Source organism: Macrotis lagotis, chromosome 2, assembly GCF_037893015.1.
Source record: "Macrotis lagotis isolate mMagLag1 chromosome 2, bilby.v1.9.chrom.fasta, whole genome shotgun sequence".
Classification (NCBI taxonomy): domain Eukaryota; kingdom Metazoa; phylum Chordata; class Mammalia; order Peramelemorphia; family Peramelidae; genus Macrotis; species Macrotis lagotis.
Genome location: NC_133659.1, coordinates 253,802,383 through 253,817,449, shown reverse-complemented (window position 1 = coordinate 253,817,449; position 15,067 = coordinate 253,802,383). Strand labels below are relative to the sequence as shown.

Here is a 15,067-nt window from a genome sequence, read left to right as displayed (position 1 = left end):
CCGGGGGGGCGGGGTCAACGCCGGGGCGGGGGCGGGGCCCGGCCGCGGGGCGGAAGTGGCGTGCGCGCGCCCGCATGGGCCGCCTCTTCCTCCGCAGCCCGCTCTCCCTGGCGCTCCGCGCCGCGCCGCCGCCGACCTCGCGCCGCCTGGGCCTGGAGCCCGCGCCGGCCCGCAAGCGGCCCCGCGCCGGCCCCATGGCGCCGGCCCGGCCCCGCATCGGGACGCACAACGGCAAGTTCCACTGCGACGAGGCGCTGGCCTGCGCGCTGCTGAGGCTGCTGCCCGAGTACCGGGTACCGCGGGGCGGGCGGGCGGGCGCCCCTCCCCCTCCCCTCGCGCCGCGCACGCGCGCCTCACGCCGCCGCCCCTCCCCCTGTCCCCGCAGGACGCCGAGATCCTGCGCACCCGGGACCCGGCCCTGCTGGCCACCTGCGACGTGGTGGTGGACGTGGGCGGCGAGTACGACCCGCAGAGGCACCGCTACGACCACCACCAGAGGTGCGGGCGCGCCCCCCGCGGGAGGGCCCGGGCCGGCAGCCGCCGCCTCCCCTAACCCTCCCTTCCCCAGGTCCTTCGGCGAGTCCATGAGCTCCCTGCGGCCCGGCAAGCCCTGGCGGACCAAGCTGAGCAGCGCCGGCCTGGTGTACCTGCACTTCGGCCAGAGGCTCCTGGCCCGGCTGCTGGGCAGCAGCCCGGATGACCGCGTCGTGGACACTCTTTATGACAAGGTGGGGAGCCCACGGGTGCCCCACCCCAAGCCCGGGGCCGGCGGAACCGGCCCGGCTTTCCCGCCTGTCAGATGGGCGCCCTCCCGAGATCACCTTGAGGAGCACTTGGCCTGGTGTTTAGGAGCCAGGTGCCGGGTTAAGCCATTTGTGCCCTAGAAACGACGCTGTCGCCACCCTCGGTACCTTTGGCCCTCCCCGCAGACGGATCCTCGGCAATCTCGAATCAACCCGCCCAAACGGGGTCCAAGCCAGGCCAGCCCCGAGCTGGGAATGGGTTTTATATTCTAAGATACAATGTAGGGGCGCAGTGGATAGGGCACCGGCGCTGGAGTCAGGAGGACCTGAGTTCAAATTTGCCCCCAGATACTTCATAATTACCCAGCCGTGTGTCCTTGAGCAAGCCACTTGCCTTGAAAAATCTTTAAAAAAAAAAAAGACACCATAAATGTGTTAGAATGTAGATCATCTTAGCCCCGGCCCTGGGAAGGTCACATGATGTGGTGAGAAAGGGCACCAAGTCCAAAGCCGAAATGCTCAGACTCTCCAGGAGCTTTGGGCATGGCACCTCCCTGATAAATATTATTTTCCCTATCTGTAAAATGGAAGGAAATATACTCATAATATTTACCTTGTGGTTTGAGAAAATTACTGTACTAAGAGTTTAGTTTACCATTTAGGTCCTTATTGTTTATTATTAAGAGAGATAAATCTGTTGTAATGAAAAAGAATATTATATTCCTCCCCCACTAGTGAACTCAGTGTTCACTATATCATGTTCTTTTCCATATCAGAAAGGAAAGCATGCTGTAAAACAGTGGCTTTTGTTGTGTGTGGAGCTAATCAGTTCATACTTTAGAATCTTGTTCCAAGTTTTCTGGTTTCAGATCTAGTACCCCTTCTCACCAAATCATGTTATCATGTTGCCTAGGAGTCATAGAAGATCCCATCACATGGACAGAACTGCAGCATTGTCACTCATCCTGGAGAGGCATTTGAGCCTCATTTTACCTTTTCTAAAGCATATGGTACTGTATTTCCTTACAACAGAGTGAATAGGTAGGGCAGATGTTAGCTCCATTTTATCTGAGGAGATGTGGGCTGTCTAGGACCAACTCACAATAAGAAAGCAGTGGACAGTCTGCCATGAGGACTTTCTCCTGCCTCCAGCAACATCTCAGTCTGGAGGCCTCCAGAAAGGATGGGCACAATCTTAGCTCTACCATTCCTTAAGGGTGAATTTAGGACAAGTTACCTACACACTCAAGAGTCTATAAATGCTCTTCATTTGCCAACCAGGGATAATTTGTTGGAACCAAAGGGTGGTCCTGCCCTTGTAGCTACCTCCCTGAAATTATGCCGAGAGGTTTACCTTCCTTAAGTGACCCAGCCCCTAAACCCCTTTCTTTTCCAACAGATGTATGAATATTTTGTGGAGGAAGTAGATGCAGTGGACAATGGAATTTCCCAGTGGGAGGGAGGAAAGCCTCGATATGCACTGACCACTACCTTGAGCGCTCGGGTTGCCCGGCTTAACCCCACCTGGAATCAGCCAAATCAGGACACAGAGGTGAGAAGAAGGGATGTGGAGAGATGAGAGGTCTGAGAATAAACAGGGGTCAGAGGAAAGCTCTGCCCTCTTCTTTCCTGGTGAGGTCAGGAACTAGGTGCTGACTTTTCTCACAATCACAGGCTGGCTTTCATCGTGCCATGGACCTAGTACGTGAGGAGTTTCTTCAGAGACTAGATTTCTATAAGCACAGCTGGCTACCTGCCCGGGCCCTAGTGGAAGAAGCCCTGGCAAAACGATTCCAGGTAGAAAAGGGAAGGGGAATTTATTAAGGGCCTGGGGTGTATTAGTCACTGTGCTGAGCCCTTTACATAACGAGTCAGTATGGGAATCCCAACTGAGTTTTGTTTTTAAAGAGGTCACAATTAGAGGATGAGGTCTAACTCCACCCTTAACTCCAACTTTCTTCCCTAAGGTGGACCCAAGTGGAGAAATTATAGAGCTGTCTCAAGGTGGTTGTCCCTGGAAGGACCATTTGTTTGATCTTGAACCTGGCTTGACCCCCTTAGTGCCCATTACATTTGTACTCTTTCCTGACCAGAATGGAAAATGGCGGGTACAATGTGTACCAAAAGAGCTTCACTCCTTTGAGAGCAGGTAAGGTCCCAGATCCTCAGGCCATATATATATCCCTTCATATATATATATCCCTTCACTGCTTCTCATCCATTTCTTGTTTAGATTAATATTTCTCTTCAAACTCTACTATCCCTACTGGTAACAAAGTATGTAGTAAAGCAAAGTGAGTTTCTCACATTGGTCAGGTCCAAAGATGGTGGAATCATCTGCGCCCCCCCCCCCCCCAGAATTGTAGTTTGTTGCTTTTTCAAGGTTTTTCAGCTTTACAGTGCTATTAATATGTAAATTGATCTCTAGGGTCTCCTCTTTTCCAGTTCAGACAAGGCTTCCTGAAACCATCCCTATCCATCATCATTTCTTATACCACCGATATCCCATTACATTCACAAACTGTAACTTATTCAGCCATTCCTCAGCTGATGAATATTGCCTCAGTTTCCAGTTCTGCTCCTCACTGCATTCTTGGGTCCTTTATTTGTTCTGTAAGTTCTCTCTTGCTTCAGCTCCAACATGCTTTCTCTGCTCATAGGCTGCCCCTGCCTGAGCAATGGCAAGGTCTTCGGGATGAGGCCCTGGACCAGATTACTGGGATCCCTGGCTGCATTTTTGTTCATGCCAACGGCTTCATTGGTGGGCACCACACCAGAGAAGGTGCCCTGACCATGGCCCGTGCCACTCTGGCCCAGCGCCCAACAGCTCTGACTTCTGATCAATCTCAATAAAGTTTTCAGCACAAGGACTATGTTCGACTCTCTCTAGGTTTTTTCGAGGCAAATGGGGTTAAGTGGCTTGCCCAAGGCCACACAGCTAGGTAATTATTAAGTGTCTGAGGCTGGATTTGAACCCAGGTACTCCTGACTCTGGGGCCCGTGCATTATCCACTGCGCCACCTAACTGCCCCTTTCTCTTATTTTCTAAAAGGGCCTTATACCCCCCTTCGTTAAGAAAAACAGACCAGAAATGAAGGTAAATAAAGGGAATATTTATTAAAGATGGCTGGTGGGGGAGAGAGACCAAGAAGTTCCTGAAGTGGAGTCCCAGGGACTAGAGATAGGGGCTGCCTGAGTAAAGAGAGGCATGTGGGTAGAGCCACCTCCCCCAGCAGGAGGCTCCTGGGTCCGGCCCAGCATGGGGCTGAATCGTGGGAACTGAGCATTGACAAAATAGAGGGGGATGTGGGCAATTCGTCCTGTGGACCAACACTGTAGAGAAATTACAAGGGAGGATGAAGTCTCAAACAAAACCTCAGCAATCCCAACACAATCACCCCTATCCCAATGCACCCATCACAACACCTTACCACACTAAGCAGGGCTCCTTTGTTGAAGGACGGGTGAAAGGCGATCAGCTGGGCCCAGGCCCCTGGCTCCCCCTGTACAATGCCACTGGAAAACAGAGGGGAAGAAGTGAAGAGGAAGAAAGGAAGGGAGAAGATGGGGATGTGGGAAGAACCAAGCAACACTCACCAGGGAAGCAGTTCAAACACAGGGCTATTCCGGGTCCGGAACAATAGAATAACAGGCCTGCCATGCTGGACGTGTGGATTTCCTGCACAAAAGGAGGCAAGGACAGATTCAGACTAGAGAACTTGGGGCAGGAGCTGGTGTGGGTTTTCCCCTTTCTTTCCCCTATTACCCTTCATGAGCACAGCCAGACGCTCTCCACTAGGGTCCCAGACCATGGAATGAGCTTCTCCCCCCAGCCTAGAGAACACAGCGAAAGGTGAAGGGGAGAAATGAGATGAATCCTTCCCACCTTCCACACACCAAGATCCTTGCCCTTCATTTACCTTTCCTCCCCATTGGGTGTCTGTATTATCGTCTCAGACAGATCTGCCACGATGGTAGCCGTCTTGGCGCCTCCAACCTGCCCTTTCCCCTCCCCTGTAAAAAAGACCCCTTCCAACATCAGAGGCCCTGAGAGGTGGGGGGAGGGAATCCCCTGGTCATCTTCCTGGAAATCGGACTAGACTAGTCCGGTTTTCCCACCCTCCTCCCAATCCCCCAAAGGTTGGGTCTATTAAAAATATTCCAGGCCCTCTGTTCTCCCTCGAAGGCACTTCTTACTACTGTGCTCTGGGAAGGTTAAGGAGTAAATCAGAGGCTCTCCCAGGACTGTGAACAGCAGGCGGTTCCCATCTGGGCTCCAGCAGCCAGTCTGAGGAAGGAAGAAAAGGGATCAGTCCCTGAGAAAGGACAGGAGTGGCATATCCAGGTGATGGTAATGTGAGGAAAGATGGCCTAGGCACCAGGGGACATACCTGACCAATGGGAAATGAAGACAACAGATAACTGTGCCTCACCCACTCCCAGAGGGTCCTGAGACCCCTTTGTACCTGACATCGTCCCGACAGGGTAGGCCACCTCTCGCAGGTCCACATTTGAGTTTCCCAAACCCTGCACCAGAGAGGGGGGAGGATTTGTTCAAGGACTTCTGAAATCCAAAAATATCTGATTTTACTCTGTCCAGAAGACAGTTCAGTCCATATTATACCACTCTGTTGGGCAGAGTCAAAGAAAGGCCCGCCTGCTTTCTCTGACTCCTCACTCACCGGAAGACGGCAGAAGGTGTGGTGGCCAAGACTTTGCTGCCATCAGGGGACCAAAGTAGATAGGTGACTCCACCCCCCCGGAACCAGGGAAGGGGAACACAAGTCTCGGTTGAGATGTCCCATACCTGGAAGCACAAAGAGAAGGTATTCAAGGGAAGATGCTCAAATATCCCCAGTGATTTCCTCAACTGTTTTTCTAAGTTCAGGAGAACTAGGATTTTAGGGAATGCATCTGGGCAAAGTACAGCCTCATTTTACCTCTCACCTCCCTCAAGTCCTTCCCACTTCAGTCCATCCTCAGTTGTCCACCCCTAACCAGTCAATGAAAGGGGTTCCTTTTACCTCCAAGATCAAGTCCTCTATTTAACTTCTAAATCCCTAAATAACCTTGACCCACCCCTGCCTTTATAATCTTACAGCTTTCTGTCCTCCATGACCTTGGAGTTCCATGTAACACTGGTTCCCCTGCTGTTCTGGTAATTTCACCAGCTGCCCCCCCCCCCAATCCTGGAACTCCCTGCTCTCTCCTTTTGGTTTTCTGACTTTCCTAGCTGCTTTCAAGTCCCAGTTAAAATCCCAATGTCAGCAGCCTTTCTAGGTTCTTACTGTTAATAATGCCCTCCCTCTGAGAATCTCTCCAATTTATCGTTCAACAGCTTTGAGAGTCTTTCTTTGTATCTCCAGGGCTCAGTATTGCTTCTGTCCCAGAACAGGCATTTAATGATAAATGTTTATTGACTACAACCTGGACTATAGAAAATAAAACTCCAACCTCCCCACTCCCCCCCCCCCCCCGACGAGCTCCCCCTTGCCCTTTTACATCATCACGTAAAGCGGACTTTTCCAGAAGCGTTGGGGAACAACTCACCAAGACAGCAGCATCTACAGGTGAGGCTGAAAGCAGTCGTCCTCCATTGGGGGACCAGGCCAGGCTGGTGACAGGGCTGTGCCCTGGATGGGAAAGGACCTGGGCACAGCCTGAGGAGGGTCTGCAAGGGTTGGAAGTTAAAGATAAGGTGACAAGGTTTCCCTGTGTGGAATCTGTCAGAAATTCTCAACCTTAAAGGTTGTCCATTGTCCCTCCAAGTTAGAGGATAAAGAGAATTGTGGGGTCCAAGGACAAGATGACCATAAAAAGGACAGAGGATGAAAACATATTGTTATACCCATTGGAGAGGGCATAAGGAGGAAAAGGCTCCCACTGAAGCCAGATGAGCTTCCTTAGCCTTGAGGAAAGGTCCCCCTTCTTTTCTGAGGGCAGTATGAGGGGGCTTAGATGAGGGGCTGTTTAGTTTTGTGAATGTGCTCTTTTCTCTCTTTGTGCTATGAAGGATGATAGGAGATAGGAGGTAACTTGTCAAGACAGGAAATACTAAATGAATGAGGTTAAGATTGTTGTGACCAAAGTATTCCAGAAAACCCACTGACAAGGGGAGGGGCCTCCCAGGCCCTCCTATCAGTGGGGTGGGGGGGGAAGATGCGAATCTCTTTTTCCTTCTAATAATATTAGCTAAAATTTAAATAGCATTTATTATGTGTTAAACACTAAGCTGAACTTTACAATTATGATCTCACGATCCTGGGAGAAAGTTGCTTTTTACTGTCCCCATTTTGCAATTGAGAAAACTGAGGAAAAGAGAGGTGAAGTGACTTGCCCAGCTACTTAGGGTCTGAGGGGAGATTTGAATTCAGATTTTCCAGACTCCAGGCCTGGCACTCTATGAATTGTATTGCCTTGTTGCCTTTTAAGCATCTTTTCAGCACAAAACCAGTTTCCAAATGATGCTTGGAGCTTCTTCATATGAACTCCCCTCTCTATTCCTTTCAAATTCCATGCCAGAATTTGATTCTTGATTCCAGACTCTATCTAGGAAGGCTTTCTTTTTGTTTTTAAATTCTTCTCCCTCTTGTGGTCCTCCCCTCCCTCCAATCCCTATCTGTTTCTTTGAATTCAGTCTCTGATTCTCTCCCTCTGTCCCTGGTTCTGGGTTCTATTTGCCCTATTGGCCTCAAGAGCTCCCAGAGGGAAATTCTTTCTTCATAGCTCCCTCCCACCCCATACATAGGCTCCCAAGATACAAGGGTACTCCAGGAGAGGATCAGGGCAGACAAGGGAAGGAACTTACCGGGTAGACAAGGAGTTGGGATCCAGAGTCCAGATGAGAATACAGCTTTGACAGGCCACGGCCAACACAGAGGCACTGAGGGGCTTCCAGGCAAGAGCAGCCACATTTCGTTGTAGCCGGTGCTTCAGAGAGGGGACTATGGTGCTGAGAAAAGAGAAAGGCGAAAAAGAGAGGGCTGAAAATAGAAGTAAGGGTGGACAAAAACAAAAAGGGACCTCTGAGTAGAGACGAATGTCAGGAAAATGGGTCCAAGAGGGAAGGATGGGCAAGAGAAAGTTATAAGAACAGGGGCTGCGAAAAGGCAACATACCAAACCCTCAAAGAATTTCAGACTTCCCAGCTGTTACTGCCCAACACAAATGTATGATCACCCCAGCTATAGGAAACAGTTTTCTTATCTTAATAGTATCGAGAAGACATCAAGCAATCTGATGTAGATTATACATGCACAATCATATTAAACATAATGGAAAATTCTTAAAATTTTTTTTTTTGCAAGGCAGTGGGGTTAAGTGACTTGCCCAATACCACACAGCTAGGCAATTATTAAGTGTCTGAGGCAGCATTTGAACTCAGGTACTCCTGACTTCCGGGACAGTGCTCTCTCTCCATTGTGCCACCTAGCGACCCCTTAAATTATTATTTTTTCCAATTACATGCAAAGATAGTTTTGAACATTCTTCTTTCTGTAAACTTTTGAGTTCATTTTTATACCTCCCTCCCCTCCTTATCATGTCAGCGAATAATCTGATCAAGGTTATTATACATGTACAATCAAGTTTAACATATTTCCATATTAGAAACTCTTAAATTCTTTTTTTTTAATTTTATTTAAGGCAATAGGGTTAAGTGATTTGCCCAAGGCCACACAGCTAGGCAATTATTATCATTATTATTATTATTATTATTTTAGGTTTTGGCAAATAGGTTTTGGCAAATGGGGTTAAGTGGCTTGCCCAAGGCCACACAGCTAGGTAATTATTAAGTGTCTGAGACCGGATTTGAACCCAGGTACTCCTGACTCCAGGGCTGGTGCTTTATCCACTGCACCACCTAGCCACCCCTCAGCTAGGCAATTATTAAGTGTCTGAGGACAGATCTGAACTCAGGTCCTCCTGACTCCAGGGCTGGTGCTCTATCCGCTATGCCCCCTAGCTGCCCCAACTTTTTTTTAAGTTTTTTTCAAGGCAATGGGGTTAAGTGACTTGCCCAAGGCCACACAGCTAAATAATTATTAAGTGCCTGAAGGCAGATTTGAACTCGGGTACTCCTAACTCCAGGGCTGGTGGGTACTCTATCCACTGCACCACTTAGCCACCCCTCAACTCTTAATTTCTTACAGGATCCTAATGGAAAAAAGTCCAAGAGTCTTCTGGAGCTAGGCTACCTAACAGGCTCTGGAAGACTGGGAAGTGAAAGGGACATGATCATAGTCCGGGACTCTATGTTAGCCCTGCCCCTGATGTGCACACATACCTGTTGGCATTGTATACCCGGATAGAGTCATCTAATAGCACCACCGCAAACTTATTAGTATGAGGATGCCAGGCAAAAATCCTCAGGCAGCAGCTGGACCTGGGGTGTGAGGGAACATAAGCAAGAGGGATCCAGGCTCGCTAATCCCGGATCAGATGCTTTTCCATTGGATGAACTGTTATTGTTCACTTGGGGGGAAGGGATATTATCTAAACCCTAACCCCTGACCCCCCCAGACCAGAAGTGGCAAAGCTATGAGTTTATCTCCCAGCTCCCAGAAGCACCTTGACTTAACCCCTCACCAATTTGTGACTTGGGCGAACTCAGCAATCAGATCTTCACTCCTGAGCTGTAAGGGTATGAAGGAATGAGGATAAGACGTGCTGGGAGAGGGAAACTCCCCTCTAATTGACCCCCCCTCATATACCCTCCCATTTTCTCTCTTAGCAGGACTGAAACACATCCTGCATAGTCATGGTCACCAAGTCTATGTCTCCCCTACCTTTCCTATTTTAGTTTAAGCATTTTTAAGGGTATAAGGAGTGTGAAGGGAGCACAAACTCACTGACAGATGGGGAAACAGAGACCCATGGAGAGAAGAGCCCCAACGACACAATGCCAGGGTCCAGCTTGATGCTGTCTTCACCCACTTGAACACTGCAGGATGAAGGAGGCAGAGAGTGCTGGTCAGCTGATCAAGAGTTTCCACACATCTGCTGTGCATATGCACTCAGCATTTAGACAGTGACTGCATCTTTTCCAGGGTGATCTATCTCTGAAGACATCCTCCATGCACTTCATCCATAGGACATTTAAGGGGAATGACTGACCATGGGGAGCAGGGGGAAAAGGAGCACTAAGGTGGGCAGTAGAAAAGAGCTGAAGCCAAGGGGACAGGTGTGGGAAAAGGAAGTTTTTGAGGAAAGTATTCTGTGAACCTTAATGCATTCAGAGTAAAAGAGAAGAGGGAGCAGGAGAAGAAAATGGCTTACCTTCCTCCTCAGAGTTAGCGACCTCATTCAACACACCCGAAACCCCCATATCACGCCTGCAAGGGACAGAGAGGCTGAGCCTGAGACTTTTACCTTCCCCTAACTGTCTGCCTTTCAGAGCACCAAAATTGTATCATTCACTCCAAAGTCTGTTTGGGGGGTGGCCTCTATGTGCAAAGCACCATAATAGATGATGCATAAGGCCCAAACAATGGAGACTCCCCAGTCCTCAAGAATTGGGAAGGTAACACGCAAAATGATCTAAGGATTCTTGATAAACATAAACAAGCAGAAATGAAAAGAAGTAACAATATCTGAGAAGTCACAGCACAGTACAGAGAGGGATGGGATGATGGAAGGGGGGCAGAGAGGGAGACAGTCAGTTTACAGGATTGGAGAAGGGTCTAGGGTGATTAACCACAGATCCAAGGGATTATATTTAGAAGGAACCATCTGTTCCAATTCCTCCATTTTACAAATGAGGAAACTGAGGCCCAAAGAGGACACATACTTGCCTAGGATGTAACAGGCAATTCCCTTGAACACAGCTCTTTCTTACTGACCTTCAGGGCTCTTTCTACTGCTCTCAGATGAACCAAAGTCAGTGAGTACAGAGACCCTTGAAGCACAGACTAAGGTTTAATTTTATTAGGTTAGGAAAAGGGACCTGATAAATGGTTTAGACCAGGGGATGCCACAATGACAAAAGTCTCTGAGTAAAGGCTGGCAGTAGAATGGTAGATGCTTCAACTGTCCCAATGTCTACAGACCCGGGGTTCTTGCCCTCAGCCTCCTCACCAGGCACTGATACATCTCTTCCAGATACTCTCACGATGATGGATGAAGGCAGTTTTGGTGCCATGGTCCAGTCGCCCAGGAGTCTTAAGGGGGTCTTTTGTTAGATGCAAAACAGGAAGGTTGATCCACTGTGGATGCAGGTTTTCAGGAAAGAAGAAGAAGAAATTAGCGTCTCTCTTCTCTTCTTTTGGCTTTACATGAACTTCCAAACTCCGGTAAAATACCCACCCCTTCTTCCTTAACCTCCCTCAAAAAAGGTATAGCACAGGAGAGTGGAAAGGGACTCTTCACACAAATAAAGACAGATCTAAATAACTGGAGAAATATTAATTGCCCATAAAAAGACCAAATCAATATGATAAAATACCTAAATTAATCTAATCAGTGCCACAATGAATCAAACAACCACAGAATTCCTTTATAAAGCAAGAAAAAGTCTTAATAAAAATGAGTTGAAGGGTGGAAATATCAAGTGCCTTGTTAAAATATATGTGGTGGGAGGCTAGGTGACACAGTAGATAGAGCACCGGCCCTGGAGTCAGGAGTATCTGAGTTCAAATCCAGCCTCAGACACTTAATAACTTAACCCCACTGCCTTGTAAAAAAATAAATAAAATAAAATATATGTGGTGAAGTGGGGAGTTTCCTAACTTTGGAGTAAAACTTGATTTACTTTCTATTTACTCTTATCTCTGGACCTCAGTTTCCTCATTTGTAAAATGCAAGGATCAGAATAGATCAAAGGTTTCTTAACCTGGCATCTGTGAACTTGGGTGTGTTTTAATATTTTGATAAAATTTCTATATAATCCATTTATTTTATAATGCTATGTAATTTATTCTTTGCATTTAAGAACATGCCTGAGGGGTCCGTGGGCTTCACCAGGCTGTGACACAAGGGTCCAGGGCGCAGAAGAGGTTAGAAAGCTCAGGATTTAATAAATCAATAAGCATAAATGAAGCACCTGGCCAGGTAGATAACCCCTTAACTCAGGAGTCTGGGCTTGTTATCATTAACCTGATGTAACTTGTCCGCAGAGTTGGTTTTAGTTGGGTGTGCCTATGGTGCTACACTTCTTTGAGTCATAGGTGAGAGCTGGCCAGGTAGTTCTGGCCAAGTCTGAAGAGTCACAGCCATCAAATGCTTAGCCCCGCCCTCTTGGTCTAACCCCGCCCACGCCCAGCCCTTATCCTCCAATCCCGACTCTTCCCTCTCATTTGGTCTCCGCTTCGCTCCGCCCCCTGGCTAGCCCCACCCCCTCGCTTCTCTCCAGGCCCAGGGTACCGGGAGAGTTACCTGACCCCGGAAGTCGGGGGGCGGGCTTTCGTAGCTATCACCAGTCACCAACTCGTTGTTGTATTCGTAAAGCGTCACTTGGTTCCAGGGCGGTGACGGGGGGAACAATGAAAGGGAGCACATCCTCCCAGGCGGTCCGCGGCTCCCACCTCCTCGAGGCCCCACGCGCGCGCGGTCGGCGGCCGAGGCGCGGACGGGAAGCCGCGCGGGACAAACTCCGTCGCCTCCGGGCCGGACGGAAGCAGAGGGCCCTGAGCGCGAAGTGGCGAGGCGGGATTTCCGGTTACTTAGCGCCCTCCGCTTCCTGCGGAGGAAGCTGCGTGAACACGTCAGCAGGGAGGGGCCGCTTGGCCTTCAGAGCCTCCTTGCAGGCTGGGGCTTTAAATGAGGCCTATTCAGGTATGGATGGAGCACTGCCCTCAGACACTTAAAAATTGCCTAGCTGTGTGGCCTTGGGCAAGCCACTTAACCCCATTGCCTTAAATAAATTTTTAAAATTTTTTTAAAAATTTAAAAAGAAGCTATTCCTAATGAAGGACACCCAGCAATCAAGAAGGGACTTCAGAGAAGGCCCAGGGCTTGCAGACACCCTTCCCACCTCTTACCAAACCCCATTCCTAGTGATTTCAGCCCTCAGTTGTCTCCTCTTACCCTCACCACTCTTCTCTCCAACGACCAAAGGTTAAAACCTCATTATTTGACAAAAACCGCTAGTAGGAAAACTAGAAAGCAGTTTGGCAGGTTTAGGTTTTTGTTCAGCATCTCATAACATAGATCAAGCTGAACTACAAATGGTCATTTGATTTTGGAATGTATGAAGAGTTCAGGGAGAACTAACTCTCCCCCCCACCCCAAGAGAGGAGCCCTTGTCAGAGCTGCTGGGTTTACCTTTGGAGTCCACCTATCACCCAGCTCTCACCTATGGCTCCATAGCCACACCCAACTAAAACCAACTCTGCAGACAAGTTACATCAGGTTAATGATAACAAGCCCAGACTCCTGAGTTAAGGGGTTATCTACCCCAAGCAGGTGGAGGGCCTCCTCCAGATAGATGAGAACAATTTGTTCCAACAGCCCTGAAGGCGGCTGAAATTTGGTCAGACATGGACTATGTCAAGATCATCCACTTCATCCCAGGGCATCACTGGTCCTCTTGATTTTTGTTTTGCCAGTGACTGAAAGAGAGAGTGAGGCTGAAGACTGTGCAAAATCTGCCTCACTTAAATCCAATTCAAGACCAAGTAAAGATATCATGATGTTAGGGGCGGCTAGGCGGTGCTGTGGTAGAGCACTAGCCCTGGGTTCAAATCCAGTCTCAGACACTTAATAATTACCTAGCTGTGTGGCCTTGGGCAAGTCACTTAACCCCATTTGCCTTGCAAAATCCTAAAAAAAAAAGGATATCAAGATGTCATTGGTCTTCTAAAAGAAAGAACAATAATAACAACAAAAAATATCATATCATATGCAAATTAGAATAACAAGGAAGAAATATCCTTTTGGATCTACAAAGAGACAGTCCATGACCAAACACAGGATAAGAGAGGCTCACAGAAATAAAATGGACAACTTTCATTCCATAAAATTGAAGTTTTTACACAAAGCCTATGCAGTTAAAATTGAAAGATAATAAGATAACTGGGGAGAATCTTTTCAGTAATTTTTTCTGATGAAGGTTTAATTTTGAAAATATAAGAGTCAGATTTTTGTAAGAACATTCCCGAATAGAAAAAATATTCCCTTACACCCTCAATCCAATCAGTTGACAAGTCTTGTCAATTCTGTGTAATATTTCTTCAATCTGTTCTCTTCTCAACACTCACAACCAATACTACAGTTCAAGATCTTGTCAGTAAGTGCTCTTACGGATTAATGTAATGGTCTCATTTTAAATTTTTCTTATTTAAAAGTTTATTTATTAATATCTTTATTTTCAAATGATCTAAATGCAATTCAGCAAAAAATATCCAATACCTTAAAAAAAATTTGAAAAGCAAAGTTCCACACCTACAAATGCTCACTTGAAAATAAAATAGTGGGGAAGTTTCTTCACCTATCTCTTCTTTGGGGCCATGCTTTTTTCTTCTTTATTTGGCAATTTTCATTTTCAGTTGTTTTGGGGTGCTTGTACTTTCCATTTACATTTCTGTAGTTATTATATATTTTTTCTTGACTTTTCTTACTTTACTTTGCATTTAATCATATAATTCCTTCAATGCTTCTCTTATTCCTCATATTATTGCAATAATAGTCTTCTAATCCATCTCCATAACACCACACTCTTCCCTCTCCAATCCATCCCCCATACAACTATCCCAAAGTATTGTTCTGATTTTGACCCATCACTAATGCCCTTCCCCTAAAAAACTTTAACATATTTTGTATTCACTTATTGTTCTCATGCACACTATGAACACAGTGGTGTAGTATCTAGTGTCTTTAAAAGAAAACAAACCAAACCCTATTATTTATGTATTTGATACTTATAAGTGTTCATGTATTCTGGATGACAGGGTGGCACATTGGAAGAAGCAGTGGATTTGGAGACAGAACTTGCTTCCCATACCTCCTTTGAGATTATCTGGGATATTGGGCAAATCAGATGCTTCTGAAGGATTCTCTAAAATGAGGAGATTAGACTAGACAAGAGGATCTCTGGGGTCCTCTCCAACTTTAGATCTGTGATCCTTTGTTGTTCCTTCATCTCCAGACCTATAAGGCAGGGCCTGTTTCCTTTTTGTCTAAGAACTCACTGGCATCTAATAGCAACTTCATAAATGCTTCTAATGGACAAAGGAATGAATGACAGGGTACTGAGGAAGCTGAACTACCAGGGGTCTAATCTGAGGGACTTTCTGCTTCAAAAATGTCACCTTCCTCTTAGGGCATCACGTACTCTGACACTTTAAATTAGATAACCCAAGGGAAGAGTGAGGTTCTGGATGTGACCAGAA

General features: G+C 47.3%; 2 protein-coding genes across 3 annotated transcripts; one reads left to right on the top strand and one right to left on the bottom strand.

Annotated features, from left to right (window-relative positions):
• The first annotated feature begins 74 nt into the window (after positions 1-74).
• MYG1 (MYG1 exonuclease) lies at positions 75-3,616 on the top strand. The gene is made up of 7 exons (XM_074225803.1): positions 75-293; positions 386-498; positions 569-728; positions 2,143-2,295; positions 2,418-2,540; positions 2,711-2,892; positions 3,404-3,616. The coding sequence occupies exons 1-7, from the start codon at positions 75-77 to the stop codon at positions 3,594-3,596; spliced, it is 1,143 nt and encodes a 380-aa protein (XP_074081904.1). The 3' UTR covers positions 3,597-3,616.
• Positions 3,617-3,841: 225 nt separating this feature from the next.
• On the bottom strand, positions 3,842-12,356 carry AAAS (aladin WD repeat nucleoporin). Of its 2 annotated transcripts, XM_074225801.1 has the most exons (16): positions 12,114-12,356; positions 10,818-10,945; positions 10,020-10,075; positions 9,593-9,684; positions 9,330-9,376; positions 9,028-9,126; positions 7,552-7,695; positions 6,294-6,414; positions 5,426-5,550; positions 5,210-5,270; positions 4,941-5,031; positions 4,664-4,757; positions 4,510-4,577; positions 4,341-4,422; positions 4,175-4,259; positions 3,842-4,076 (listed from the first exon to the last, which is right to left on the bottom strand). In XM_074225801.1, exons 1-16 carry the CDS (start codon positions 12,234-12,236, stop codon positions 3,861-3,863), a joined length of 1,632 nt encoding a protein of 543 aa, XP_074081902.1. In that variant the 5' UTR covers positions 12,237-12,356; the 3' UTR covers positions 3,842-3,860. The 2 variants fall into 2 exon arrangements, with proteins under 2 accessions (XP_074081902.1, XP_074081903.1); XM_074225802.1 differs by lacking the exon at positions 10,020-10,075 and having other exon boundaries at positions 12,114-12,203.
• Positions 12,357-15,067: the final 2,711 nt, after the last annotated feature.

What these genes read in the sequence shown, in the direction of transcription:
- MYG1 (XM_074225803.1), top strand. Translation starts at nt 75, where the DNA reads ATGGGCCGCCTCTTCCTCCGCAGCCCGCTCTCCCTGGCGCTCCGCGCC. An exon ending in GGCTGCTGCCCGAGTACCGG is followed by an intron (nt 294 to 385) that starts GTACCGCGGGGC and finishes CTGTCCCCGCAG; the next exon opens with GACGCCGAGATCCTGCGCAC. An exon ending in AGCCAAATCAGGACACAGAG is followed by an intron (nt 2,296 to 2,417) that starts GTGAGAAGAAGG and finishes TCACAATCACAG; the next exon opens with GCTGGCTTTCATCGTGCCAT.
- AAAS (XM_074225801.1), bottom strand. Translation starts at nt 12,236, where the DNA reads ATGTGCTCCCTTTCATTGTTCCCCCCGTCACCGCCCTGGAACCAAGTG. An exon ending in CCCAACTCCTTGTCTACCCG is followed by an intron (nt 6,415 to 7,551) that starts GTAAGTTCCTTC and finishes CAACCCTTGCAG; the next exon opens with ACCCTCCTCAGGCTGTGCCC. An exon ending in GTGTTTGAACTGCTTCCCTG is followed by an intron (nt 4,260 to 4,340) that starts GTGAGTGTTGCT and finishes TCTGTTTTCCAG; the next exon opens with TGGCATTGTACAGGGGGAGC.